General features: G+C 46.4%; 1 protein-coding gene across 9 annotated transcripts; it reads left to right on the forward strand.

Annotated features, from left to right (window-relative positions):
- SERP2 (stress associated endoplasmic reticulum protein family member 2) lies at window positions 1–26857 on the forward strand. 9 transcript variants are annotated; one of them, XR_015137837.1, is made up of 6 exons: window positions 1–1290; window positions 1715–1832; window positions 8684–8829; window positions 8923–9236; window positions 19508–19756; window positions 26398–26857. XR_015137837.1 is itself a non-coding variant. In XM_086328877.1 (4 exons), the coding sequence occupies exons 2-4, from the start codon at window positions 1749–1751 to the stop codon at window positions 26436–26438; spliced, it is 198 nt and encodes a 65-aa protein (XP_086185003.1). In that variant the 5' UTR covers window positions 1386–1491; window positions 1715–1748; the 3' UTR covers window positions 26439–26857. The 9 variants fall into 9 exon arrangements, 2 of the variants coding, with proteins under 2 accessions (XP_086185003.1, XP_086185004.1); XR_015137840.1 differs by having other exon boundaries at window positions 8684–8756; XR_015137835.1 differs by lacking the exon at window positions 1–1290 and adding an exon at window positions 1386–1491.
- The last annotated feature ends 416 nt before the right edge of the window (window positions 26858–27273 follow it).

Consider the following 27273-nt stretch of genomic DNA (forward strand, 5'->3'; position numbering starts at 1 on the left):
GGATTGGGGGCAGGAGGAGAAGGGGATGACAGAGGATGAGATGGCTGGATGGCATCACCGACTCGATGGATGTGAGTCTGAGTGAACTCTGGGAGTTGGTGATGAACAGGGAGGCCTGGTGTGCTGCAATTCATGGGGTTGCAAAGAGTCTGACACGACTGAGCAACTGAACTGAACTGAATAATGGTGGTGGTGGTAATGGTTAAGCCAATGGAAACTAGTTTGGAAACTTAACTCATCTTCAGAGTAGAAAAAGAATGACCAGACTTTATTAATGATGCTAGATAACTTCTGGCTTCTTCTAGCTTACCCAAAGCTGCCCCTAAACAGTCCGTGTTATCGTTTGATTGACAAGAAATGGGGAGGGGCATGAGGCTGAGCTCAGTCTAGGAGCCCCTGCCAGTTACCAGGGCCCAAAGGGCCAGAAGGCGCCCTCCCTCCCCTCCCCTGGACACAGGGGAGTCTCACGCCATAAAACCCGGTGGAAACCCAGTCACAGATGCCCCAAAGGGAAGGACTGGGGTGCACGAGCCAAAGCTGGTCTAACTCTTCTTCCCACCACTCTCCCCAGCCCCAGAACTTCCAGGCTGAGGTTTCCCCTCTTCTGGTCTTCTAGGGGCTAACTCCAATCCGTCCAGCACGTGGGAAAGTGAAGGACTGGACCTCTCTCCCCACCTGTCCCCACACTAGACAATCTGTAGGGCCTGGTACCAATGGTTGTGAGTCAGGAACGTTCCATTTGTACCCTTGAACCACAGGAAAGCCTCCAGTTCAGATGCCCCTGGACCGGGGGTCGGGGGTTGTGGGGGGGAAGAATTTTCTAGAGGAGATCCAAGTTGCCCCGAGTGGTCCAAGTTACCCACGTCCGGGCGGTGACCACCAAACTCCGCCTGGGCAGCAAGCCTGTCTTTCCTCCACGTTTCACTCAGATGCGGCGCTGTCCGTCTTCCGAGTAACCCGGTAACCGCCCAGGCAGGAAGGCCTCTCTCCGCTCCATCCTCACACCCCCTTCTCCCCATCCTCGGGAAGATCCGGTCCTTTCTGCAGCACTTCAGAAAGCTCCTGCTGCGCCCTTCCCTACGCAAGCCCTTCCCCAGACCCCCAAAGGGGAGGCTCCTTCCCACGGTCCCCCAAAAGCGCGGGCCCAGCCCCGTCCTCCCTCGTTCAACTTGTCTTTTGAGGACCGCGGGCCGCCGCCTCCAGCCCTGCCCTCGGCCAGCGGGCAGCGGAGCCAGGGAGCACGACCCCGGCTCGAAGCGCAGCCGCCCCAACCCCTTCCCCGGGGCCTCGGTGGGTCCCGGGCCGGGGAGCCCCGCCCGCAGTGAGCGCACAAAGCCCGCGGCCGCCGGAACCCTGGGCCTCGCCGCCTTCGGCCGCTGGATCCCGACTCCCCCGGGCTCCCCCGACCGGAGCCGCTCCGCGCGCTGCGCTCCGGCCGCCGGGTGCGCAGTGGACGCGCCGCAGCGCCCGCCTCGGGGCTGCGCTGGTTAGGTAGCTGGGGGGACCGGAAGGATGGCGAGGAAGTAGGAGAGGGTTTCCTGAGATGAAAGATTACTTCCGTCCGGGCTCTGGCCTCTCTCTGGAGCCAGCTCGTTGGGGGTTGGGGAGCGGGGTGCCCGGGGCTCGGGGGCCGCGCCTTGCCACCTGCAGCGCCCGGGGCGGGCGAGACGAGCTCGGCCCGGTCTGGGGGCTCACGCGGGGGGCATCCTTGCAGGTGGGAGTCGAGAGCGTTTCCTGGCGCCCGAGCCATGGTGGCCAAACAGCGGATCCGGATGGCCAACGAGAAGCACAGCAAAAACATCACCCAGAGGGGGAACGTAGCCAAAACCCTGGTAAGGCGGGGGCGGCGTGGACCGAGCGGCGCGGGGCCGGGCCGGGGCGGGGCGGGCGTAGGGCTGCGGGCGCGGGGCTGCCCCCCACCCCGCCTTATCCGCGCCCCGGGCCGCCCCTCCCGCGGAGTCCGGCACCCGGGGGCGCTGAGGAATGGGCTCCCCCACGGCCGGGGCGCGGACTTGGGCTCGCGTGGGCGGAGAGGGCCCTGGTTGGCCGTGGCCCCTCTGGGAGTGGCTGCCACGGAGGCGCAGAAGGGCCTCCCCAGGACAGAACTGAATCTTTGTCTCTGGGAAAGATCAAAGTCACATCCTTAAGGGAAGAGTTAAACCCACTGCTTGACACAAGGGACAGAAACCTAGCAGGTGCGAGATCGTTTGTTGAATGAATGAATGGGTAAAGGGAGGCCGTTTGCCATCTCTCCCTCCTAGGCTTTCACCCCTGCCCGCCCTCCGCAACAAACACACCCTGATAAGGTTTTCTTTCCTGCCTTTTGTAATGCTCTCCTTGTGTACATTGGGAATTCGAAGTGCGATTCAACCTGTATTTCCTTCCATCTTCCTTCTTTGCCTTTTCTCCAGGGGCTTGTAGGCCAAATTCTAAAAGCAGCATTCCTCTTATTCATTCTGTGAATTCAGGTTCATCTTGATAATATGTTCCAGAATTTTAGAGCCTACTTTATTGCCAGGCATTCTACACCTCCAAAACTGTAGATTAAAGCTTTATAACAATGTTTAAGTAAAATCTGTGCCTTATGCCTTATGTGTGTGTGTGTGTGTGTGTGTGTGTGTGTGTGTGTGTGTTTGTGGTGTTCATTTGTTTTCAGTAGAGTAAATGATCTTCAGCAGAAATTGCCAGGCCTGTATTTCTGGACATTCAATGGCAGGCCACAGATGAGTTGTTAGGTAGTGTTTGTCTCCAAGTGCGTGAGCAAAGACACTTGGAATCTGTCAATATTATCTCAGACACTTCAGTGGAAGTTTAGCTGAAGCTTGGAGTTTTGGCTGGAAGAGTCTTCTGATTTGATGAAGCGATTGCTTTTGGCCAAAGACACAATGCTAGTTTGATTCACTGAGCAAAAAGCTAGATTTGCAATCACTAGACTAGAATTCTTGCACAAACAAGCAGTACTATGTCAGAGAAGCCTTGGGATCAAAGCTGGATCTTTATACACAGCTACAGGCTTAAGTAGGCTTCCCTGGTGGCTCAGACAGTCAAGAATCTGCCCACAATGCGGGAGATCCGGGTTTGGTCCCTGGGTTGGGAAGATCCCCTGGAGAAGGGCATGACAACCCACTCCAGTATTCTTGCCTGGAGAATCCCATGGACAGAGGAGCCGGGCAGGCTACACATCATGGGATGGAAAAGAGTCAGACACGACTGAAGTGACTAAACGCAGCACAGCTACAGGCTTAAGTTGTGCTGGAAATTCTCTCATTTGGGAGCTAGATCATTTAGTTTTGTTGGGCAGCAAAACGGCAACATGCCATTGAATTGGAACTATTTTTCACATAGATCTGTGTTTTTCTTATTTTTACTCAGGAAAAAAAATCTTACTGTCCAAATTGATTCTGAAAAACAGTTTTTAAGGATATTAAAGCATTCAGGGTTTATATCCCTAGAAGATCAGGTCTTCCAAGGATATCATACAGACTAGCTAATTTACTGAAAATTTCTAGCTGTGTGGTTCTTTTTAATGAACTAAAAAAAATCAGACTTCACTTATTAATTCTCTCCAGTTGACAACTTATCTGACTGCAAAAGTAACAACAAAACAGAAACTTTTTTGCACAGTTGTGTTATCCATTTGTTGTTAGGTCGCTCAGTTAGGCCCACTCTTTCACAACCCCATGGACTGTATCCCCCCAGGCTCCTCTGTCCATGGAACTTCCCAGGCAAGAATACCAGAGTGAGTAGTCATTCCCTTCTCAAGGGGATGGATGTTCCTGACTCAGGGATTGAAACCATATCTTCATTGGCAAGTGGATTCTTTACCACTGAGCCACCAGGGAAGTCTGTGTTATCTGTTAGGCTTGGTAAAGTCAGCATCTGTCACCTTAAGCTTTTCAAGACCACTTGAGAACATTTGGGACCTGAAAAAAAAAAGTCTCCAAAGTAAGAAAAGACAATGGAACAGCTGGAGAAAAAACTGTTTAAATATCTAAGAAATGTAGTCAACTTGACTGCAGTTCAACTCAATTCAACTTTCAGAAATATTTTCAAATAATGTTTAATGTGTGGTGTGAGTAGATTTTTAATAGGTTCTGGAATACCATGGAGTGGGCCCTTCAAAAGTGCCTGGCGCCTACGAGGGTATTTAAGTGGTCCTACTAACTTTGTAATGAAAGATTTCCAAACTAAGCCACAAGGTATGTTTATTTTCCCTTGGTTAGAAAGGCTTTTTTGGTTAACTTTATTGTACATGGATCAGCATCCAAAAAGAAAAATGAAATTCTCTTTCAAAAAAACAAAACAAAATGAAACACTTTAAATCCTAAATCTCATTTTCCTAATTACAGATCAAACGTGATTATACTTAGAAAGAAGTAACTTGCAAGGGGTAACTTGTTCAGAATGAAATGCAGACACACGAACAGATTCTGAAGGAAAATCCAGACTAGTCATTTAGAAATAAACTCCTTTAATTGTATGCAGATATTTCATTATTGGTGTACAGCTATGGAGTGAATCAATATTGTTCTACCAGATAACAGAGTAATGGGATGATCATTTCATAATTATACAGTAGTAACTTCTTCAGAATAAAGGGGCAATTTACATTTCAGAGTTCTCCTGCTGGTATCTTATCACAGGGAAATATATCCTCCAACAAAGTGAAAGTGTTAGTCGCTCAGTTGTGTCCAACTCTTGTGACCCCATGGACTGTAGCCCACCAGGCTCCTCTCTCCATGGGATTCTCCAGGCAAGAATACTGGAGTGGTTGCCATTTCCTTCTCCAGGGGATCTTCCTGACCCCGGGACTGAACCCGGGTCTCCTGCATTGCAGGCAGATTCTTTACTGTCTGAGCCTCCAGGGAGGCCCATTTTGGGGCCCACAGACTGTCAAACTCCTGCTGGAAATGAACCATGTCATTTGCACGATTCTACTGCTTTAAAAAAAAAAAAAAAAAAAACCTTTCCCGGCAATAGATTCAGGCTTAGGTGAATTGTCCTGACAGATTTGTGCTGGGCAATGTTTCCCAAAATGAAGTAACTCAAAGCTCTCAGAAAAGGATATATTGGGATAGAGGGGTTTGTTTGTTTTTCCCCTGTGCTGCAAGTCATGTGGGATCGTAGTTCCCTTACCCAGGATTGAACCCATGTCCCTTGCACTGGCAGCATGGAGTCTTAACAGCTGGACCACCAGGAATTCAAATCTAGAAAAATGGTATAGATGAACTTATTTGCGAAGCAGAAATAGAAACACATATAGAGAACAAATGTATGGATACCAAGGAGGAGGGGGGATGGGATGGATTTGGAAATTGGGATTGATACATACACACTAACTGTGGGCTTCCCTGGTGACTCAGTAAAGAATCTGCCTGCAATGCAGGAGACCTAGGTTTGACCCCTGGGTCGGGAAGATCCCCTGGAGGAGGGAATGGCAACCCACTCCAGGATTCTTGCCTGGAGAATCCCATGGACAGAGGAGCCAGAGGCTACTGAGAGACTAATACTTTCACTTTCATGCATAAAATAGATAACTAATGAGAACAAGCTGTATAGCACAGGGAACTGGGAAGAAAATCCAAGGAAGAGGATACACACACACACACACACACACACACACACGTGGTTGATTCACTTTGCTGTATAGCAGAAACTAACACAATATTGTAAAGCAACTGTACTCCAGTTTAAAAAAAAAAAAAAAAATATATATATATATATAGGTACTATGACCAAGTTGTTCTTGAGCTCTGAAAGTCCCCAAGTACTATTGTTTCACTATGAAATGTCATCAAAAAGATTTCTGTGTTATACGCTCCAAGCTCTGTATCCTGATAATTTGAGTGGAGTTTCCTCAAAGGAAAAATAAAGGACTCCATTTGGTATCTGCCCTAGACCAATAATCCCATTTACAGGCTCCTGAATTCACTTGTTGACTTTGCTGGAGATAGAACTAAATGGATTTTTAAAAATATAGCATTAGTGGGATGACAGCAACAGAATTGGTTTCTGGTCAGCTGGTTCAAATGATTAGGAAGTTGGTGGGTGGGGGAGGGGCAAATGTTCAGCTCCGTTCAAATAACTATTTATTTGCTCTCATCTTGACTTAGTCTCAAGTGCCAAAGAAGGACACAGTGCAAATGCTGATTAAATAGTTATTCTGTGCAATTATTTGACTGATTTTGTCCTTGTTCTAGTCAAAAGAAACAGTCTATCCCCTTTCAGTGTGATTTGCCATCATACAAGTGTTGGTAGATACAAGTTTCTCAAAGTCAGAGAAGTGAATTGCTTTAATCCTTAGTCAGATTCTATCTGCCCCTGACATTAATCTATACTTCTCTAGTAAGAGAAATCCTGGAATAACCCTATCACCAATTTGGAAAAATTCATAAAAGACCCAGTATCTTTTCTAGATCCTTCTTTACTCTAGATGACCTACAGAGCAGTGAGAGTGAAAGTGTTAGTCGCTCAGTCATATCCAGCTCTTTGCAACTCTATGGACTGTAGCCTGCCAGGCTCCTCTGTCCGTGGGATTTCCCAGGCAAGAATACTAGAATGGGTAGCCATTCCCTTCACCAAGGGATCTTCCTGACCCAGGGATTGAACCTGGGTCTCCTGCATTGCAGGTGGATTCTTTACCCCATCTGAGCCACCAGGAAAGCCCCTAGGTGTCCTAAGATGTCATATTTAGTGAAACTTGCATGCTTATTCATTCTTTGATGAATATTTATCAAGCATCTACTATACCTAAGTTCTGGATCAGGCATTGGTATGCCGTGATACATGAAAGAGACACAGTGCCTGCCCATGTGGGGCTTACAGTCTAGTGGAGAGACAGACATTAAGCAAAGCATCACAAGAATAAATATTGCAATACAAACCATGCTAAGTGCTATCTAGAAAAAGTACTTGGTGATATAAATGCCAAGTGAGCTCAACAGAAGTAGAAGAGAGAAGGTTCTCTACGAATGGAACAAGTAAGCTGAGAACCAGAGAACTGTTGCCTTATCTATGATAAAAAATGTTTGTTTCTTTTTAACCTGTGTTGACTACAGCCTATTTTTGGTTCATGCCAATGAGGAAATATTTACTGAGTTCTTTCTTTTTTTCACTCTACCTTCTCCCTTAGCATTTGAGAAATTCTCCACTTTCAGATGCCTCTCTCAGAAAATATTGGTTTTCCATTGATTGATTGGACTGTAAGGACCAAGCCCTACCAGCACACAGACCCAGAGGGGTTGCAGAGGGACTTCCTGTTCATTCGGTTTGAGATGAGCAAGAGGTTCGAAGGACTCATCTTTGTGGGAGCCACAGGCCCCTTGTGCTTCCCAGAGAAGTAGAGATTTCTCCAGAGTCAGCTTCACTAAAATTAGATTTATTACAAAATGCTGCTCCTCTCACCTCCATAACGTGGTTGCTGTCTACCGTTCCCTGGATTTGCACTGAAGTGACTTCCCAGGTTTTTAGCACTTAAAAAATTTTTATTTTTTAAACCATCATTTTTTATTTTTTAAAGAGTTCTCTTTATTTTTTTGGCCACACCGCGAGACACATGGATCTTAGTTCCCCAACCAGAGATAGAACCCGTGCTTTCCAGGTGGCGCAGTGGTAAAGAATCCACCTGCCAATGCAGGAGACACAGGAGACCCGGGTTCCATCCCTGAGTCAGGACGATCCCCTTGAGAAGGAAATGGCAACCCGCTGCAGTATTCTTGCCTGGAAAATTCCATGAACAGAGGAGCCTGGTTGGCTACAGTCCACGGGGTCACAAAGAGTCAGACACGACTGAGCTTATAAGCACCCATGCTTTGAAAGGTAGAGTCTTACCCACTTGATCTCGGGGGAAGTCCTGGCACTTGGAAAGTTTTGAGAAAATGGCTGTGCTTTGTGACCCAGCTTGGAAGCCACAGATGCGGGAATTCAAGGGGAGTCTGTTGGAGGCAAAACCCCTGGCTCTATAATGAGGCAAATCTAAACTTGAATCCCAGCTCTTGCTGAAGTTAACGAAGCCTGAGCCTCAGTTTCCCAGCTACAGAAGGGGGATGATAAGACTGACCTCGTGTGCAGTTGTGAGCGCTGGAAATGGTGACTATCGGCTGCTTCCTAGAGTGCCTGGTATGACGTGTGCTTTCAGCCAACAGAAACAATTATTAGTAATGGCATTTTTGGCTCCCAAATCACTGTAATGATTTATGTATTATACCTCATCTGTCTCCAGAATATTTAAGAACTACCAAGTTCATTGAGTTACAGGGATGCAAATAAGGTTGTTGATGAGTTTTCCCAAACCAGTCTTGATCCTTTAAATTGACTTTGTTCATCTAGATCTCTGGTGGCTCAGACAATAAAGAATCTGCTCAGAATGTGGGCAACGCAGATTCAATCCCTGGGTCTGGCAGATCCCCTGGGGAAGGCAATGGCTACCCACCCCAGTGTTCTTGCCTGGAGAACTCCATGGACACAGGTGCCTGGTGGGCTACAGTCCATGGGGTTGCAGAAGAGTTGGACACGACAGAGCGACTAACACTTTCACTTTCATCTAGATCTGCCCACTGGCATTAAGACTGGATCTGTCTTGTTCACAGACGGGTCCCCAGCCCCTAGGACGGTGTCTAGCTGTACTCGGTAAGTGTTTCTTGAATGAATGAACCTCATCTTACTTTCTCCCACTCACTTTCAGAGGCCGCAAGAAGAGAAATATCCTGTGGGCCCATGGCTGTTGGCGTTGTTCGTTTTTGTTGTCTGCGGCTCAGGTATGGGTTTCTCACTGTGCTTACTATCCCATGGTCTCCTCTGTCCCATAAAAACACATGTTTTCTCCACAAGGTAAATATGCCAAAAATATATTGGTCTGGGATTCAAGGTAATCGCTGCCTGAAGCCTTCCTCTTAATGGGTTTTGATTTCGTTTTCGTTCCAGCAAACCAAATAGGAATAGAGACAGAACTGATATGTTATCAGATCATAATCATAAAGTGATTACACTGAGCAATTAAATTGGCTGGCTACACTTCAGAGTTCAGTTAAAGCTTTCTCTGAAGACCTGACCTAAAAAAGGGCATTTGGAACAGAAAGTGGAGCACCGATCTGCCTGAGATAAATTCACGTTCCAGAAAGAGGGAGAGGCCTTGTGCCTTAAGAGAAGCTCTGCAGAGATGCTGGGGAGAACGGAACCTTGGACCTAAGCCTCACGGTACAATCGCCTGACGTGGAAGGTGGCAAGTTCAGAGAACGGTATTTATACTCACATTACAACACATGCCTTCCCTGGTGGCTCAGCAGTAAAGAATCTGCCTGCAATGCAGGAGATCCAGGTTCAGTCCCTGGGTGGGGAAGATCCTCTGGAGGAGAAAATGACAACTCACTCCAGTATTCTTGCCTGGGAAATCCCATGAGCAGAGGAACCTGGTGGGCTAGTCTATGGGATCGCAAAGAATTAGACACTGCAAGCATGCACGAATTAAGCTTCATGAACATTCCTATTATAATTTCATTGTTGGTTACAAGCCATTTTTCTACAGAGTAGCCAGAAAGTGTGGAAGCATAGAAGAACATCTATAATAAATGGCTTACTGATATTATGTGATAATGTACCATACAGTTAGTGACATTCCATGATATATTCAGTGTGTTGCCCTGCATTAGCAATGCATAGTTCAGAGCACTGGTGAAAAATTGCAATAAATACGGTGTACCACTGCGGCATTTTGCTCGGTGCCGCCTATACAGTCATCTGTGACACGTTGCCTCACATGATCTGCCTCTGATTTTCTCCCCAAAGCAAAACAAACCAAAAAAAAGAAAAACACATACTGATAGCATGCCAAAGAAAAATCCATCTATGTAAAAACTTATCTATGTTTTCAGGTTTTATAGTCAACCAAAGATTGAACCTTGAGCCTTTTGTCTAATTATCTTTCTCTCCCAGCTTTATGGTTTCTTGAAAAAATATTATTCCTCCAAGTCACTGATAAAAGTGTAGCCTTGGAGAAGCCCACAGAACATGATTAGAGACAAATCCCCTCAGGTTGATTTTGAACCTCTCAGCAAAACTCTTGCAAGCAATCCCGGTGACTTGAGGGTCCCCAGTGTGCCTGGCACTGGGCAGCCTCTGGAAATAGAAACTCCTCCAGGAGGCAGCAGGCCGTGGGGAGGCAGATAAGGAAGCTGTCCGTTGTAGCCCAGGGGAAGAGCACTGTGATAGCAGAGTGCCCAGAGGGCTGGGCAAGCGCGGATAAGGGACCGAGTCCATTCGGGCTGCTTTAGCAAAACACTGTGGACTGGATGGCTTAGAAACGGCAAAAATTTATTGCTCATGGTTCAGGAGGGTGGAAGTCAGAATAGGGTACCAACATAGTCAGGTGAGGGCCCTGTGCCCAAACATAGACTTCTCCCTGTATCCTCACATGACATCCTCACATGGCAGACGCGGCTTGGGAGCTCAGTGGGGTCTCCTTTATAAGAGCACTGATCCCATTTATGGGGCTTCCCTGGTGGCTCAGTGATAAGAACCCACCTGCCAAAGCAGGAGACCCGGGTTCAATCTCAAGGTCAGGTAGATCCCCTGGAGGAGGAAATGGCAACCCACTCCAGTGTTCTTGCCTGGGAAATCCCAAGGACAGAGGAGCCTGGAGGGCTTCAGTTCATGGTGGTCTCAAAAGATTCAGACATGACTGAGAAAGTAAATGAAACAACACATCCCACATATGAGACCTCCACCAGGACCTAAGCGCCTCCCCAAATCTCTGCCTTCCACCTCCATCACATTGGGTACTAGGATTCCAACACAGGAATCAGAGTGCATAGCGGGGCTTCTAAATCATACTGAGCAGAAGAGACATTTTCCCAGAGGAGCTGCCATTTGAACTGAGATTTGAAGGACAAACAGCCAGACAAAGGGAAGGTTATTCCGCATGAGGGAGCACCGTGTGACAAAGGCTTGGAGGCCTGAGATAATACACCAGGCTCAAGAATGGCCAAAGCCCAGTCACAGGGATCTCTGAGTATCGGTCACCATACAGCCTGTGTTGTTAGGAACTAAATAGATACAGAGCTGGGTTTTGTTTTGTTTTGTTTTTTCTGCTTCAAGATACACAGTAACTGGAGCCCTTTCTGGCCTGTGCCCTTAGGTAGCGTATAGGGGAGTGTTCGTGCTTAGTCGCTCAGTCACGCCTGACTCTTGCGACTCCATGGATTGTAGCCCACTAGGCTCCTCTGTCCATGGGGTTCTCTAGGCAAGAATACTGGAGTGTGTTGCCATGCCCTCCTTCAGGGAATCTTCCTTACCCAGGGATCGAACCCAGGTCTCCTGCACTGCAGGCCGATTCTTTACCCAATGAGCTGTCAGGGAAGCCCATATAAGGGAGAGGGCAAGCCAGTAGTCTGGCTTATTTTTCTCCAACCTGTGCTAGTTTTCAATACCCATCCTTTTCAAAGGGATTAAAAACCTTCTTTAAACTTCATCTTAGTTAACATTTTGCCAGGCTTATTGGTTCACATAGTAGGGACTGTGTCTCCCCCTCCTGCGTGAGTACATTGGGATGTTTGCTGCCAGTAATCTTTTGGAAACTTCCCAGTTTCCATTCGTTTTTTCAGGGATCAGGTACATTGTCTCTGCTGTCCTATCCACTTGTTGGTTTGTGCAGGGGCCTGAAATGGGAGCCTGTAGGGCCTGGAGATTTGGACTTAAAATGGTTAAGAGGACATACCACTCATGGCATGCCACATCCCCTGCCTGCATGCCTGGGGCTCTTCTAAGGATGCCTCTTTATTTTTATTTTTTAAATACTTTGGCCATGCCACATGGTTCACCAGATCTTAGTTCCCCGGCCAGGGATCGAACCTGTGCCCCATGCATTGAAAGCACAGTCTTAACCACTGGACTGCCAAGGAAGTTCCATAAGGATGCTTCTTTACATCTTCCTAGTTAAGACCACTGGCTTCTATGGAGAGACTAGACAGTGAACAGGGAGTTGGGTCATCTTAACTTCATTCTCTGTTAACATGCTGTTGTGATCCAAGCAAAGAACCTCATCCCTTTTTTAATCATCACTAAAAATAATGTCCCTTTTTAAATTTTCTTTTCAAATTTCTTTTGCCAACTTTAGCTTTTTTTTTTGCAAGCTTCATTTCAGGCCTAAGCGCTGTTCTCACAGAAGTGTATCACTCCTCTCAGTTCGTCCTTGGTACTGTGCCGTTCCTTCTATCTTTGTCTGTGTCCTTTTCTAAACCAAACATGTCATGAGAAACACAATAGCTCCTTTAGCTCCGTCCCTGTGGCCGTCTCTCTGGGATTAGTCATGATTCAGTTCCTCTTGCAGCTCCCACTTTCCCTCCAAGTTCTTCGCGTTCTAGAGTCACAGGCCATAGGCTCCTGCCTGTCTTTTTTCTCCTTGATTTTATTAAAGGAGTTGATTTTACAACATCGTGTTAATTTCTGCCTCACAGCTAAGTGATTCGGTGATCTACCTACCTTTTCTGTATGTTTAAAAGAATTCGAGGGAGGGGACATATGTATACCTATGGCTGATTCATGTTGATGTATGGCAGAAACCATCACAACATTGTAAAGTAATTATCCTCCAATTAAAAATAAAATTAAATTTTAAAAAATGCAATTTCCTCAAATCTAGCCCTTCCCTTTATCATCAGTTCCTTTGCTTTATGTCATGAGCCGTCTCAGTGCCTGGATGACTGAAGCCCCTCATCACTGCTCTGTCTCGCCTCTGTTCAGTTTTGTGAAAGCGAAAATGTTAGTCACTCAGTCGTGTGCGACTTTTTGCTACCCCATGGACTGTAGCCCACCAGGCTCCTCTGTCCATGGGGATTCTCCAGGCAAGAATACAGGAGTGGGTTGCTATGCCCTCCTCCATGGGATCTTCCCAACCCAGTGGTCGAACTCAGGTCTCCTGCATTGTAGGCAGGTACTTGACGGTCTTTACCATACTTTACCCATTGTAGCACAAAGTCACAAAGATCCATCACATCCCACCTCTTGCTGTCCATCTGTGATGTGCACAGCAGCCCTCTCATCCCCGCCTTGCCTGTCATGCTCACACAAAATACACCGGAATTTCCGGTGGGATTTCCATACCTCTGCAGACACGCCGCTTCCTGTCCCTGTCCAGCGGGTCCCTTTCCCATGAACCGGATATACCGTAGGCCAACCTTAAGTTCCCTTTCACCAAGTCCCGGGGATATTGAGGAGGTCATTCGCCCTCTCTGAGTTCATATAATTAGTTATTCATATTTTGTAAATTCTTTTTGGCTATGCAGGCTCTTCATTGCAGCGCACAGGCTTCTCTAGTTGTGGCGAGAGGACTCAGGAGTTTTGCGGGCTTAGTTGCCCCAAGGCATATGGGCTCCTAGTTCCCTGACCAAGTATCCAACCCAAGTGCCCTACATTAGGAGGCAAATTCTTAACCATTGGACCACCAGGGAAGTCCCTAGATTTTTATACAGAGAGGAAAATGTGATCTGATTCTCTTACTTTCATTACCTTACTCTGTTAACCCACTTTACTGATTGATGGTTGGGCAAAGGGCTCTTTTTAGGAATAGTGTCACATAGAAAACAAACTTATGACTACCAAAGGGGGATGGGGGAGGGGGAAGAGATAAATTAAGAATTAGGGATTAACAGATATTACTATACATAAAAGATAAACAACAAAGACCTGCCGTATAGCATGGGAAACTATATGCAACATCTTCGTAATAACATATGGTGGAAAAGAATCTGAAAAATAATATATATATATATGTTTGTATCACTGAATCACTCTGCTATATGGAAGCCCACTCCAGTGTTCTTGCTTGCCTGGAGAATCCCACGGACAGAGGAGCCTGGTGGGCGACAGTCCATAGGGTCGCCAGGAGTCAGACAGGACTGAAGTGACTTACATACACACACATGTATGTTTGTATCAATGAATCACTTTACTGTACACCTGAAGCGTTGTAAATCAACTGTACTTCAATTTAAAAAGTCACAGAAATACTGTCAGTTCAGTTCGGTTCAGTCGCTCAGTCGTGTCCGACTCTTTGCGACCCCATGAATTGCAGCACACCAGGCCTCCCTGTCCATCACCAACTCCCAGAGTTCACTCAGACTCACGTCCATTGAGTCAGTGATGCCATCCAGCCATCTCATCCTCTGTCTTTGCTTTGGCTACCAGGGTAAATAAATACTCAGGTCAGGCACATCATAAGCAATTCCTGTTTTATCTGTTTTCCTAGTATCTTCTGGGAAAGAATGAAGACTGGTAAAAATGTTGACACTTAAGTAAATGCTCACTTGCTGGTCACCCTTACTCCATTTTATGTGGGAAAACAAGTTAACACACCTCCAGGAGGTGCCGGGACCCCTCATCACGGGGAGTGACGTGTCACAGCACACTCTTGGCCTCTCCCCCCTCAGCTCCTTCCCTGTGGCCTTCCTCATTCTCCACACATGCCTTTCGTGCCAGGGGCGCTGGGCGCTGACGAGAGCCCGATGATGAGAAGGACGGGGGAGGACCCGGGGGAGCTGGGAGGCCGCAAAGCACAGGCCCCCAGAGAGAGCCCTGGCGCCCAGGGAATGCCCACTCCTCACCAGGGAGGCCCCGGGGTCCTATCCAGCCCGGATCCACGGTTGTGACCAGTCAGACGACGTTATGTAGTACACCTCACTTCAGAGGAAGGAAGTTTCCACTTTGCAGGATTGCAAAAGATCTCTCCGGCAAGACACTTCTTTGAAAACTGACCAACTGGCCTTAAAAGGATAAGAGGCTTCCGAGGGGAGGTTAGTTTGGGGCGCTGCCAGATGTGGGTTCAGAACCTGGGTTTGCTAGGTATCCGCTGAAAACCCTTGGAACAGTTCCTCACTCTCTGTATTGATTTCCTTATGCATTAAACAGGGGTAGGAAGAGCCCTGCTGGAGGTTGTCCAGGCGCTGAACGGCCCCAGGGACGTACATGCTAGCCCACAGCACGCTTGAAACCTGCAGCCTCAGCCACTGCCACCTCTGTCCCCATCACCCTCATGGGAAGTAGTGGTACCTCGGATGGGACTTACGTGCCAGGGCGGCTTAGTCTCCCACCGCCCCCCACCCCCATCCTCCCAGGCTGTGCCTCTGCTTGGCAGACGCAGCCACTCACGGTGGTCTGAACCTTCCAGAGAGCTGTAGACCCCACCTCTTCACTCCAAGGAGAAGGGGACGCTATCTCGGTGATAACACTCCCAGTGTGTGAGACTTATGTTCCCACGAGAAAGCATCAGAGCCTTTCAGACAGACCCAGGCAGGAAAAAGGAACCACCCACAGGCAGACCGAAATCAGTGAGTAGGGGTTTGTACTTTAAAGTTGAATATCAGAAACAGCCGGTGAGTTTCATGCCCTTGCTTGCGTGTGTGCTCAGTCGCTTAGTCGTGTCCGACTGTTTGCAATCCCATGGACTGTAGCCTGCCAGGCTCCACCATCCAGGGGGATTTCCAGGCAGGAATCCTGGAGTGGGTTGCCATTTCCTCCTCCAGGGGATCTTCCTGACCCTGGATTTTTATTTTCTCAAAGCAACCGAAATACACCACTGTTTTGTTATTTAAAAAAAAAAGCTTGTGAGATATAAAAGCTCAGGGGAACAGCGTGTTCTTTTGAGACACGTAATTGTCCACATAGGCCATGTCAGGGCCGTGTCTTACTTGGTCAGGTTTAGTTTGGAAACTAGCCTTATTGTTGTTAATATTATATACCTTCCATCAGAAATCTATAACCTGTCTCTTAGTCACATCCCTCTTCTGAGTCCTTTCAGATGATTATTTCAAACAGGCCAGAAACTTTTCATGTTCAGGTCTTGACCCAAAATTTTTCCTGGGGCCTTTTTAACTGGGTTGCATTTGTCTTTGTTTGATCTCCTAGACCTTTAGATTGACACTGAAGTACCAAGGCTTTCAACAGCCCTCTCTTAGAGACTTGGCTGTTTTATTCTCTCCCATTTTTATAAAAAAAAAAATTATCTTCTATTTCTGCAGACCGGGGGTCCTCTTTCCAGATAAGCAGCTCGTCCCGACTCTCAGTCCCCTGTTTTCAAAACCCTGCCTCTTTAGGGAACTGTCTGATAGCTTCTGTCTTTATCTTGAGACTCAGAGACAAGCGTGACCCGGAATGTCTGTCTGAGGTGGCAGAGATGCTGTCATACAGATACACCGAGCGCTATCTGCTCCAGACACTTGCTGTCTGCGGGTGCTTCCCTGGACCATTGACGAAGTCCATACGCCGTTTGTGCCCACAATTCTTGCCCCTGGGTTTCCCTCTCCCTTTTGTCTTGGGCTCTTTCAAGAGCCTTGTGGAGGAGGGTTCCGAGCCGCCCCCGGGGCTCTGTGGGGAGTGTGCGGCCGCGGGTCAGTAACGTCTGACCTGAACACAGCAGTCACAGCAGGGTGATCGGCCCTGACATCCGCTCTACAATGTTCACTGGACAACCGTCTTCAGCAGTTTTACAATAGTTTTTAGTGTACAAGTTACGCACATCTTTTGCAAAATTTATGTCTAAACATCAGCATTTATGTTTTTGACGTGATTGTGCATGCAATTGTTTTCTTGCTTGCGTGCTTTCTCTGGCTGTGTCTTAGTTGCGTCATTCGGGACTTTTCCTTGCACTGTGTGGGCTCGGTAGTTGTGGTGCACTGGCTTAGCTGTCCTGCAGCACGTGGGGTCTTAGTTCCCCAACCAGGGATCACACCCGTGTCCCCTGTACTGCAAGGCAGATTCTCAACCACTGGACCACCAGGGAAGTCCCTGTCTTCAGCACTTTTTTACCCCTTTTTAGTCTTTCATTTTTTATATACACAGGATCTTTCCATAAGTATTACTGTCTTCAGCATTTTTAACTGTCCTCTTGAACTGTTTCACCTGGACCTGGGAAAATGAGGTCTTTTTCCTCACAGGCTAGCTGAACAGACAGTTTGGTAGTTCAGTCGGTGCTTCCATGTTTCTTGGGACCCTGTGGTGTCGTTCACCTCTCTGGGGCCCTGGCGTGTCCCTGGACATGGGCAGGAAGCAGCAAGCTAAGAGCAGAGTCTGTCCTCTCCCCTCACTGAGGTTTCAGCCAGGTCGCTGGAGCCATCGTGCTTACGACTCTCAGAAGGAAACTTACACACCAGCCAGCCCCGCTTCCTTCCCTCAGACTAATTCTCTTCTCATCTGCCCCTCATTTCAATTTCATTTCTCTCTCTCTCTCTCTCTCTGGCTGAACCTGATACTCACTTCCTAATGAGAGATTATGCGCATTTTCGTGGTTCTTGAAGCCTGGGTTTTCTTGAAGCTGATGAGTTTATAGCCCCCATCAAAGGGAAACCTCCAGGGTAATAGGATTAACCAGTGACTTATTTCCTTCCTAATTTTCTATATTTTCCAGTTTTGTCAATGAGCATATATTACTTGTATAATCAGAAAAAAATAAGTGTATTTGGGGAACAGAATGTCTAGACTCCTGGTTTTAGCCTTTTCTTTCTTTCTGTTTGTTTTTTTTTTTTTAAGCAATAGACCTCTTTGTTCAAATCTTAAAGGGAAACAAATGAAAGAAAAGCTCTTCTCACTGAGGCAGGATCTTCAGTGAGATCCTGTGTCGTGTGTGTGTATGCATATGTGTTTATGTCTCTGTGTGTGTTTACGTCTGTGTCTGTGTATATTTGCACATGTCTGTATGTGTGTTTGTGTATATGTGCTTGTGTGTGTCTCTGTGTATTTATATGTCTCTGTGTATTAGCATATATGTGTTTGTGTGTCTCTGTGGGTTTGTGTGTGTGTCTCTGTGTGTTTGTATGTGTCTGCTTGTTTTGTGTGTATGTGTGTACATGTCTGACTATGTGCATGTCTGTGTGTGTGTATGTGTTTAGGGGATACCTCCTGTGTTGCTGGATATTCTGATTTTTTTTCATCCCCAGAAGGGAATGCACATCTGGACCCTCTTTGCCCATCACATAGGAAATTATGTCTGGCCCAGCGCTGGCCTCTGTGATTACAGAGTTCATGCCTTTCCCGCAGAGCCTGCCTGTCAGTTGTGAGTAGCTGCACTGTTTCTGGACAGGAATGTTCCCTTTGTCCGGCAGTTAACAGCCTGTACTCTTCTCCTGTCTCCTGCAGGCACTCTGCCTGCTGGGGTGGAACGGAGCAGAGATAATGTATCACGGGCAGGACCATTTTCTCAGGACACCCTATTCAGAACAGATAGGAAGAGTGATTCCCTGAGATGTTCTTGGCTGGGCTTGAAGTCTTCTGTCTTCCCAGCCTCTTTTCAGGGGGTCCAGCAGTCTCCCTTTATGGATATGCCTCTCCGTTTCTGGAAGGGCCAATTCCCCTTCCCTCACTGGGACTGGTTGTTCTGTTAAGGATGGTGTGGATGAGCAAAAGGACCAAGCGTGTGCCAGCTCCAGGGCCAGCCTCCTTGGGTTGGGAACATGGCTCCGCCATCTGCTAACTCTGTGGCCTTGTCCAAGCTACTCACATCTATCCCCACTCTAAGCCTCAGTTCTCCCACTGTTAAAAGCAATAAGATTCTAACTGAAAACTCCTAGGATCCTCATGAAAATGAATCCTGGGGATTATTAAATGAGACAGTGTGTGCAGCATGTTTAGTTGAGTCCTGGTAGTGGTTTTACAAATGTTTGTTGTTATTGTCATTTTGATGATGCCCTTCATCGTGCTGTGTCGCCATATCTCAACACTCCTGGCAAAGTTCAAACCAAGTTTCTGAATGTTTACAAGGAAAGAAAGGTAACGCTGTGACTCTTGTGCAGGTGAGAAAATGTGTAGTGGGGGGCACAGCTCTGTGATATTGGGGAAGACAGGAGCCCCAGCTCCTACCTGGACAGGTAGAGCTCAGGGTTTGCCAGCCAGAAGTCAGTGGTGTCATCTCTTCAGGGGCAGCTAGAGCTAGAGCCTCTTCTCTCCTTCTAGAAAGAACTCTTTGAAGACTAGCCCATGGGGTAAGCAGGATCTATTCATACAACTGTTTTGACTACTGATTCTTGAGTACTTACTATAATGCCAGGCCCTACATTTATATTTTCTTTTCTTATCACACAGTCCCTGATAAATACCAAAGAAGCTATGGTACTCATTTCTCCAAATCACAAAACAGGTCCACAGAGGAAATCAGCCAGCATCCCATAGCTAAAAAGAGAGCTAATTCCCAAACCTAAACTCCAAACCCATCTGCTTTTATCACCCTACATCCTTTTCTCTTACCATTTCCCCCAAACGACCATGGAGCAGAAGTTTTCCACCAACTTCAGGCATTTAGCATATGACCAGGTATTGAAAAGAACTCCTGTTGAAACATCTCTTACTTTCCCTGCCAGAAAAGGTGCACAGTCCAGAGTTCCATTTGGACAGACTGTCTGGGTTTGCTCCCAGGTGGGTAAAGCCCCGACCCAGCCATGTTTCTTTACTGGGCCACCAGTCTTCTCTGTCACCTTGCTCTTTCCTGGACAGTTGCTTCAGGATAGATTTGAATTCACCATGTTTGCAGGTTGACCACATAAACACTGGCCTTCCCTGGAGACTGCCTGAACTATCTTGAAATTGTGATACCCAGAGGGTGTCGCAGCCCCAAGACTGGAAAGTGGGATGTTTGAGGAGCTGAGCCGCCCGGGAGAACCCCTTCTGTTTCACCACAAAGGAAAGCTTGAGGACGTGCGTCTGCTCTGGAACTCCTGCCTCAGGATCTGAGATGAACAGTCTGGAAAAAGATGTCTCATCACCCATTGGCTCCCTCAAGGTGATCTTCACACCTCCCTTGTCTGTGCTTCCTTCTTCCCCGTGCCCTTTGGGTCCTCTGGGTTTCTTTATGGGTTCCTTCTCAGAAGAATGCTTCTACTGTCTGCCATTTGACTCTAGAGAGCGAGCATCCCATTCTTTGCTAATATGATCCCTTCTTCTAACGTCGTCCTCTCGCCCTCACCTGTCCCAGGCTTCCCTCTCTTTCTGCTCTTCTCCATCTCTGGAGAAGCCACTGGGAAATGGCATCTTGCCTTTGACTTTCTTTGTGCTGATCCTTTCAAAGAAAGAACCACCTCACGATGTCTTGTCTTCTAACATTTCTGCTTGTCTTTTGTGGGTGCCATACTTTTCCTACTGGTGCTTTAATTTTCTAAATTTTTTAAATGAAAAATAATAAAAGTTGTGTGATTTCCGAAGTTGGCTTATCCTCCTAAAGGGGATTCCCTCTGGCCTCTCTTGATCTCTCTTCTCAGCAACTTCCTTGATCTCTCTTATCGTCAACCACTTACTTTCAATAAACATCATTTTTGGAACCCCCCATTGTCTGGCAGGGTTCCAGCTTTCTGACAGTCTCCTAGGAGATCCAGTTGTGTCGTGCCTGTGTTCTCCAGCCACTTGCAGTTATCTGGGGTCAGTCAGTTCCCAGAAGGAGAGTGGATTGGACTGGCACAGCCCCCAACCTTAAGGAAGTGTATGTTCTTATGACTTGACTTCCCCTCAAGGACTAAGCTCTTGGACCAATTGAATCCAAGGTTGCCATATGATACTGATTCTTTTCGTTGGCAGAGTAATCAATTGAAGTTTTTAAATACATTTTCCTCCATGCTGTTCACAATTTTTCATCTTTCGGTCCTTCAGGAAATTTGTACAGAGGACCTACTATGTTCCTGGTGCTGAGCTTAGACCCAGGGGTTGATCTGGGAACAAAATCATCCCTGCTCTCCTAGAGCCTGTGGTCAAGTGGGGAAGAAGGATGAGTCAGTCAAATAATTATGCTGAGATGTGTAAAATTTCAGCCATGAATATGTTGGAGGAGAGGCACGTAGGGCTGTGAAAGCATGTACCAGCAGACCTCAGAGATATTGCAGGTTTGGGTCCAGGCCAGTGCCAGTAAAGTGAATATCTCAATAAAGCAAGTCACATGAGTTTTTTGGTTTCCCAGTGCATATAAAAGTTATATTTGCACTATACTATAGCCTATTAAGAATCCAATAACATTACATCTTTTTAAAAAGTAAACATATGTTAATTAGAAAATGTATTTTTTTATTGATGAAAAACACTAACCATCATCTGAGCCTTTCTGCAAGCCACAGTCTTTTTTGTAACAGTAATATCAAAGATTACTGATCACAGATCACCATAGCCAGTATAATAATAATGGAAAAGTTTGAAATGTGAGAATTATCAAAATGTGACACAGAGGAAAGAAATGAGCAAATGCTGTTGGAAAAATGGCACCCTTCGACTTCAGCCATACAGGATTGCCACAAATTTGTAAAAAAAAAAAAAAAAAAAAAAGGCAATAAAACAAAGTGTGCCTGTAATGCACAGGGATGGTGTGCTTTGGGTAAGTGGCTCTCCAAGCATGGTCCCTGGACCATCAGCCTCAGCATCACCCAGGAACTTGTTAGAAATATACATTCTCAGTTCCCACCACAGACCCACTGGATTAGAAACTCTAGGGACAGCATCCAGCACCTGTTTTCAGACACATTCAGGACACTGTGGTACACAAGTTAGAGAACTCTTGCTCCAGATGGTCAAAGTCAGCCCCTCTGAAGAAATAACTTCTGAATCATGAAGAAAAACTAGGCAATAGGGTAGGATGGGGAAAGTATTTCAGACGGAAAAAATGGCATGTTTAGAAGTCCAATTGTGAGATCAGGGAGCTCCTGAAAACAGGAAGATGTGCCATAAAGGTGGAAGAGAGTGGAGAAGGTGAGTATGGACAACATGCCTGGGGCCAGGAAATGCTTGTCATGACGGCTTTGCAAAGGATTGGGCAATAGAGAGCTTCTGGAACGCTAGGAACCCAAGGATGGTGTGGTCTCACTTACTGGGCAATACAAAGCTTCTGGTATGCTAGGAACTCAAGGATGGCATGATCTCACTTATTTTTATCTAAGGAATAATTCTAGCTACAGTATGGAGAAAGGATTGAAGAGGAGCAAACCAGCTGGAGATTGTCTCAGGAATCAGGGGAAAGATGATGGTAACTTGGACTAGGGCGGTTTCTGGAAGGATGAATGAAAGACACAGAATCACAAGATTATTAGGTAATGCCCACAGGTCTCGGTCATCAACTAGACGTGTCCAAGAATGACTCTGGTGCTTTGGGTTTATGTGCGAGACAGAGGAGGAGGATGCCAAGCTTGGCAGTGGGAAGAGACCGTGAGGCGTCCCCATTGTGTTCGACGAGCCTTTGAGCCACCTGTGTGCAGGTATCAATTAGACGGTGGAAGGCGTGGGTCTGGAGCTCCTAGGAGAGGTCGGGGCTGACGGCACATCTTGGTGAGTCATTGAAAGCTAAGCGGCCATTGATGAGATCACCCAGGAGAAGGAATGTAATGAAGAGAGCGAAGCCAGAATATGTGCTGGGGAACTTCAGCATTCTTGTTGACTGGTCAGGAAGAGTCGGGATGACCCCCATACACCAGGTTTAGTGTAAAGAGTAGAGAGAAGGAAGAAGACTGGAAACCAGGAGAATCATGTGTCACAGAAGCCAAGGGGGAGTTTCCCCCAGGGAGCGCTCAGCGATGGTGAAGAGGGGTATACGGCAGGAGGCGGCTGAAGGATGCTTGTGGATTAGGTGACTTGGAAGGCCATTTGTGGTTTTAGCAAGAGCTATTTCAATGGAGTTGAAGAGAGCAGAAGCTAGAGTGCAGTGGATTGAGAAATTGAAGGTAAGGAAAATGGATAAAGTGAGGACTATAGACAGCTTTTTGAAAATGGTTGTAAAGAGGAGGGTATCTGTGGATGGGAGATGTGGAGTCAAGAAGATTGTCCTGGTTTGTTTGATTTTTGAGTTTGCAAGTGCTTCTCACATGTTAAACCCTAAGGACTTCATTGAAAGGGAACAGTTGAAAAAAAGAGATGGAGCCAGCCGAGGTTAACAAGAACCAGGATCCTGAACAGATGGGAGAGCTTGGAGGCTCTCGGATTCTGGAGTTGCCACTCTAGCCTGGATTTTTCTGAACCTCTGTGGCCTTCCCAGGGCCCGATGCCCTGACCTCGAATGCCCGCCACCCCTCCCTTTCTTGGCATTCTCCTCCTGCTGACTCGCCTGCTCACAGCCCCTTTCCTGCAGCCCGCTCAACTGTTTTGTCTGCTTTGTTCACCCACTGTTAAGTTATTAACTTGTCAGGGTCTAGACTCCCCACTTCCTTTCCCACTCGGAACCCACTCTTGGCTCCCTTCCCGTTCACCGCCTCAGAAAGTCAGCACTGGGGAGGCCTGGATTGCTTGGCGGGTCATTACTGGTGTGCACACAGGAGTAAAGTTAATATAATTGGTATAAGATGGTAAAGCCTTTTTAAAGATCTTGATGCAACTGAAAAAGAAATCATAAAATACAACCATCTCTCCATTATCTTAGCAGTGGAGGCAAATGCTGAACTTAAAGTAGACTTTATTCAAAGTAATTTCTCCAAGAGGATTCGATTTTAAAGGGTTACCTGTAAACATATTAAAGACCATCAGATTTTACATGTTAATTCATGGATCCAATAAGGGTCAAGAATGACCTTTTCTTAGTTTTTAAAGCAGACACAGAGATAGGTAAGTTTTAATATAAGTGTTGCTACTCTGAGGTAAGCAAACTTTGTCTAAGATTCTTAAGAGAAATTTGCAGCATTCCTTGAAAAGAATTGAGTGGTTTTATCATTACCCAGCTCTTTTGAAATCATGGAATAATTTAAATGGGATCTGATGGACTAAGATACAGACTGTTTCCTAGCCATTGACCTACATACTGCTGGTAATGATTTGTTGTCTAAGAATAAATCTCACAGAGAAACAACATTTTGGAGCATCTATTATGAGCATCTTTTACTTACGTCATCAGATTCATTCCTTGCAATTCTTTGGAGTATATATTATCTACAGTTTTATAAATTAGAGAAATCAGGGCTCAGAACTATTTAGTGAATTCCAAAAATGCATACTCTGGCAGATGGTAAATAGCCCTTGAGCTCCGGTCTTCATGGGCATACCTGGAGAAGCCACAACCATCATTGTAGCAATAGTAACTAGTTACAATAGCTCCCATGCACCAAAACCTTGATATGTGAGGACCCTCATCTATATCATATGTTTAATCCCTATATTAACGCAGCAAGCAACGTGGTCCTCATTGCACAGCAGAGGAGACGAGCGTGAAGAGGTTAAATTATTCATGCAGTCACACAGCTGGTCAGTGAAGAGTGGAGAGTCAAACCCAGTTCCCTCTGACCCTAACACTCTCTTGTAAAGTTAAGCCCATTTGTCCAAATTAGGGATATTTTCCCAATCCCAAGAACAAAGCCTGAGGCATGGTGGATGTAAATATTTTTTTCCTAATGTGCTTGAATATACAGCTGCCTCCTAGGACTCCTATGTGAAGCCAGAACACAGAATGTTTATTTAATTTTTATTCCTTGTTAGCTTTGCTAGAGGAAGACGGAAACGTCCGTATTCCAGCAAGCTTATACATTTGTGTGAGTACTTCCTCATCCATCTAGCAACTTCTCCTGTCAAAAGTCACCCCAAAATCAGAATAAGCCAAGAAAACCTCTGAGCACAGCCAGGGTTATATATCACGACTTGTTGAATTAACTCCTTTATCTAGAAAAGAGTCCAACCTTCACATACAACCAATTGACTCTAGTTTTACATGTAGTTCTAACAGTCTTTGTTTTCGACTTAGTCTGCAGCTCATAATAATAGAAGAGGGCACACTGCAGACTGGAGTAGTAACCAGAGATGTGACCAGACACAAGAATACCTGAGCCCAAATCACCACTAAGAAGCATAAAGGAGAGCCCAAGATATGTAGTTGACTGGAGGTATTTGGGGATCAGATCAAACACTGCATCTGCTGTAACAATATTACAGCAGAGCCTTATCAGTTATCACTTTTTATTATGGTCACACTGGACATTCATGAAAACCTAATATTAAATCACATTGGGTGTATATCCAATTTAGGAAAGTCATAATGATGTACACAGTGTTTTTTTTTTTTTTTTAATCTATAAAAATCCAACTACAGGGACTTCCCTGGCAGTCCAGTGGTTAAGACTATGACTTCCATTGCAGGGGCTGTGGGTTCGATCCCTATTTGGGCAGCAAAGATCCCATGTGCCTTGTGGCCCAAAAACCAAAACATAAAATAGAAACAATACTTTAACAGATTCAGTAAAGACTTTAAAAACAGTCCACATCAAAAATGAAAAATCGTAAAAAAAAAAAAAAAATCCAACTTCATTCTTACTTAATCTACGCTTCAAATCTAGCTGTCCAAGAAAGAGCCCTTGTGAATTATCTTTGGATCCCCAAACACAGTGCCTGGCCCATGGTATCTGCCCACTAACGTTAGATGATAAAATCAAACACTTTGTTTTTTGAGGGTTCTGAGTAGCCTCTTTCACTCTGGTTACTTAGGATGCAGCATTCCCGGGTCTATTCCAGGAAGACTTTATGAAGGGAGAGATGGGGTAAACCCCTGAAATGACTTCTGCTTGCTCTGTGTTTACAGATGATTACATGGTACCCAGATGCTCCTCAAAAAAAAAAAAAAAAAATCATTCCGTACATGTTCACTGCTGTTATCATCATGATTGTCTTCATCATGATGGACCCATATTGTATATTTTACATCTGGGCAAGATGTGAAAAAGAAGGTGGACCTTCCTCTCATGGGACACATTTAAACCCTTTAGACCAAACCAGACTGGGAACTATCCAATTGCTCTAACCCAGATAAGGAGGGGATGGGCCCCTGGAATTGTTTGTTGGACATTCAGGCTACCCACCCCTTCAGTTTATCAGGAAGGAGTTCATTCCACTTAGTGAGGACAGCGCCCTGAATAATCAGTGCGGCTCTTGGTGTATTTCAAGTTGAATTTCAGAAAGTTCCAGGCCGCCTGAAGATGCACTTGTATCAAAGGTTATCAGCAGCCGGGGGGCCCAGCTCCCGCTCCTGCTCCCAGCACCTGGCCTTCCTTCCTGTTCAAGGGCAGCTTCTTTTCCAGGTCACAGCCCTTGGGAAGAGGCAGCGTCGATGACCTGTTAAATGAGCGCCCCGCCCGCACGCAAGCCCTGCTCCCTGCTCCCCGCTCCCCAGCAGCATCAGAACCTTCTGGGGACGGGGGCCAAATCTCTCAGCATCTGAGGGCTTGCTGGCCTCCACTCTCGGTAGAATTAGCAGGAGTTATCCATAAATCCCCGCGGCATCCATCAGCAGACAGAGCAAGACTGCCTTTTTAAAGAAGTTCACTGACCTCTTGTTAACTTAACTCCTTGTTAGGAAATCTCTAATCAGCTGTGTGCTAACAGGCCCAGGGCCCCGGGTCAGCAAAGCGGGGCTGGCGGTGGGGTTGGGTTTCCAGCTGTGTGCTGTCGGGTGTCTGAGCCGACTGTTTTGTTTTCCCCGTCCAGCTATCTTCCAGATCATTCAGAGCATCAGAATGGGCATGTGAGCCAGCCCTGGGGGTTTGACACCGCCCCCGCCCGCTGGAGGGTAGAGGACCACTTGAGCTCTTAGCCGGGTATCTGTGGGAAGCCGACAAGTCACCCAGAAGAGGAAAAAACAAACAAACAATCAAAGGCTCCCTCAGCTGTTCCCTGATCACTTCATCGTGGACGTCAGACCAAATTGCTTTCTCACAGGACATCTCGGTACATCCGTGTTCTTGAGCGGAAAGGACATTTTGCTTTGCAGTTGGCAGGAATGGGGAGCTTTGTGGTGTCTGCAGCAGTGCTGTCTGTCTGGATTCGCCCTGGGTTTCACTAATGTCTGCATGTGGGCCCCCCATGATCACTGCTTTACTTTCTATGGAGACAGTCTCTGCTCCATTGGGAATTGCTTTTACAAATAAATGTCTTTGTTCAACCTTATGTCCCGTGCGGCTTTCAGTGAGAAAAGGTGTCAAGATAGCTCTGCAGGGGGATGGGTAGGGTGGGGGGACTTAATTATGTAACAGGGGAAAGTCAGGGAATCTGTGGCCCTGGAACCAGGGCTAGATTTACCCATCCTCAAGGTCTACACCTGAAAGGAAGGCCTAGGCAGTTCTTAAGGACTTTGGGTTTTCCACACATTTGATAATTTGCAGAGGGGATCTTTGGACCTGCCCCCTGGTTGGGACTTCTAATTTTGCCTAAAGAGGTCACAGATGCCCAGATCACCTGCAGGATAAAAGAGGCTCTTAAACAGGCCTTTGCTGTTTCTTTTTTTAATTCCATTTTTGCTTTCTTAGTCATTTATTTCATCCCTTAATAATTGGGTGTGTTAGTCTCTTAGTCACTCTTTGTAAC

The sequence above is a fragment of the Bos grunniens genome, chromosome 12 (genome assembly GCF_055505025.1).
Source record: "Bos grunniens cultivar Pamir isolate PY7600 chromosome 12, Bosgru_T2T1.0, whole genome shotgun sequence".
NCBI classification, from domain to species: Eukaryota; Metazoa; Chordata; class Mammalia; order Artiodactyla; family Bovidae; genus Bos; species Bos grunniens.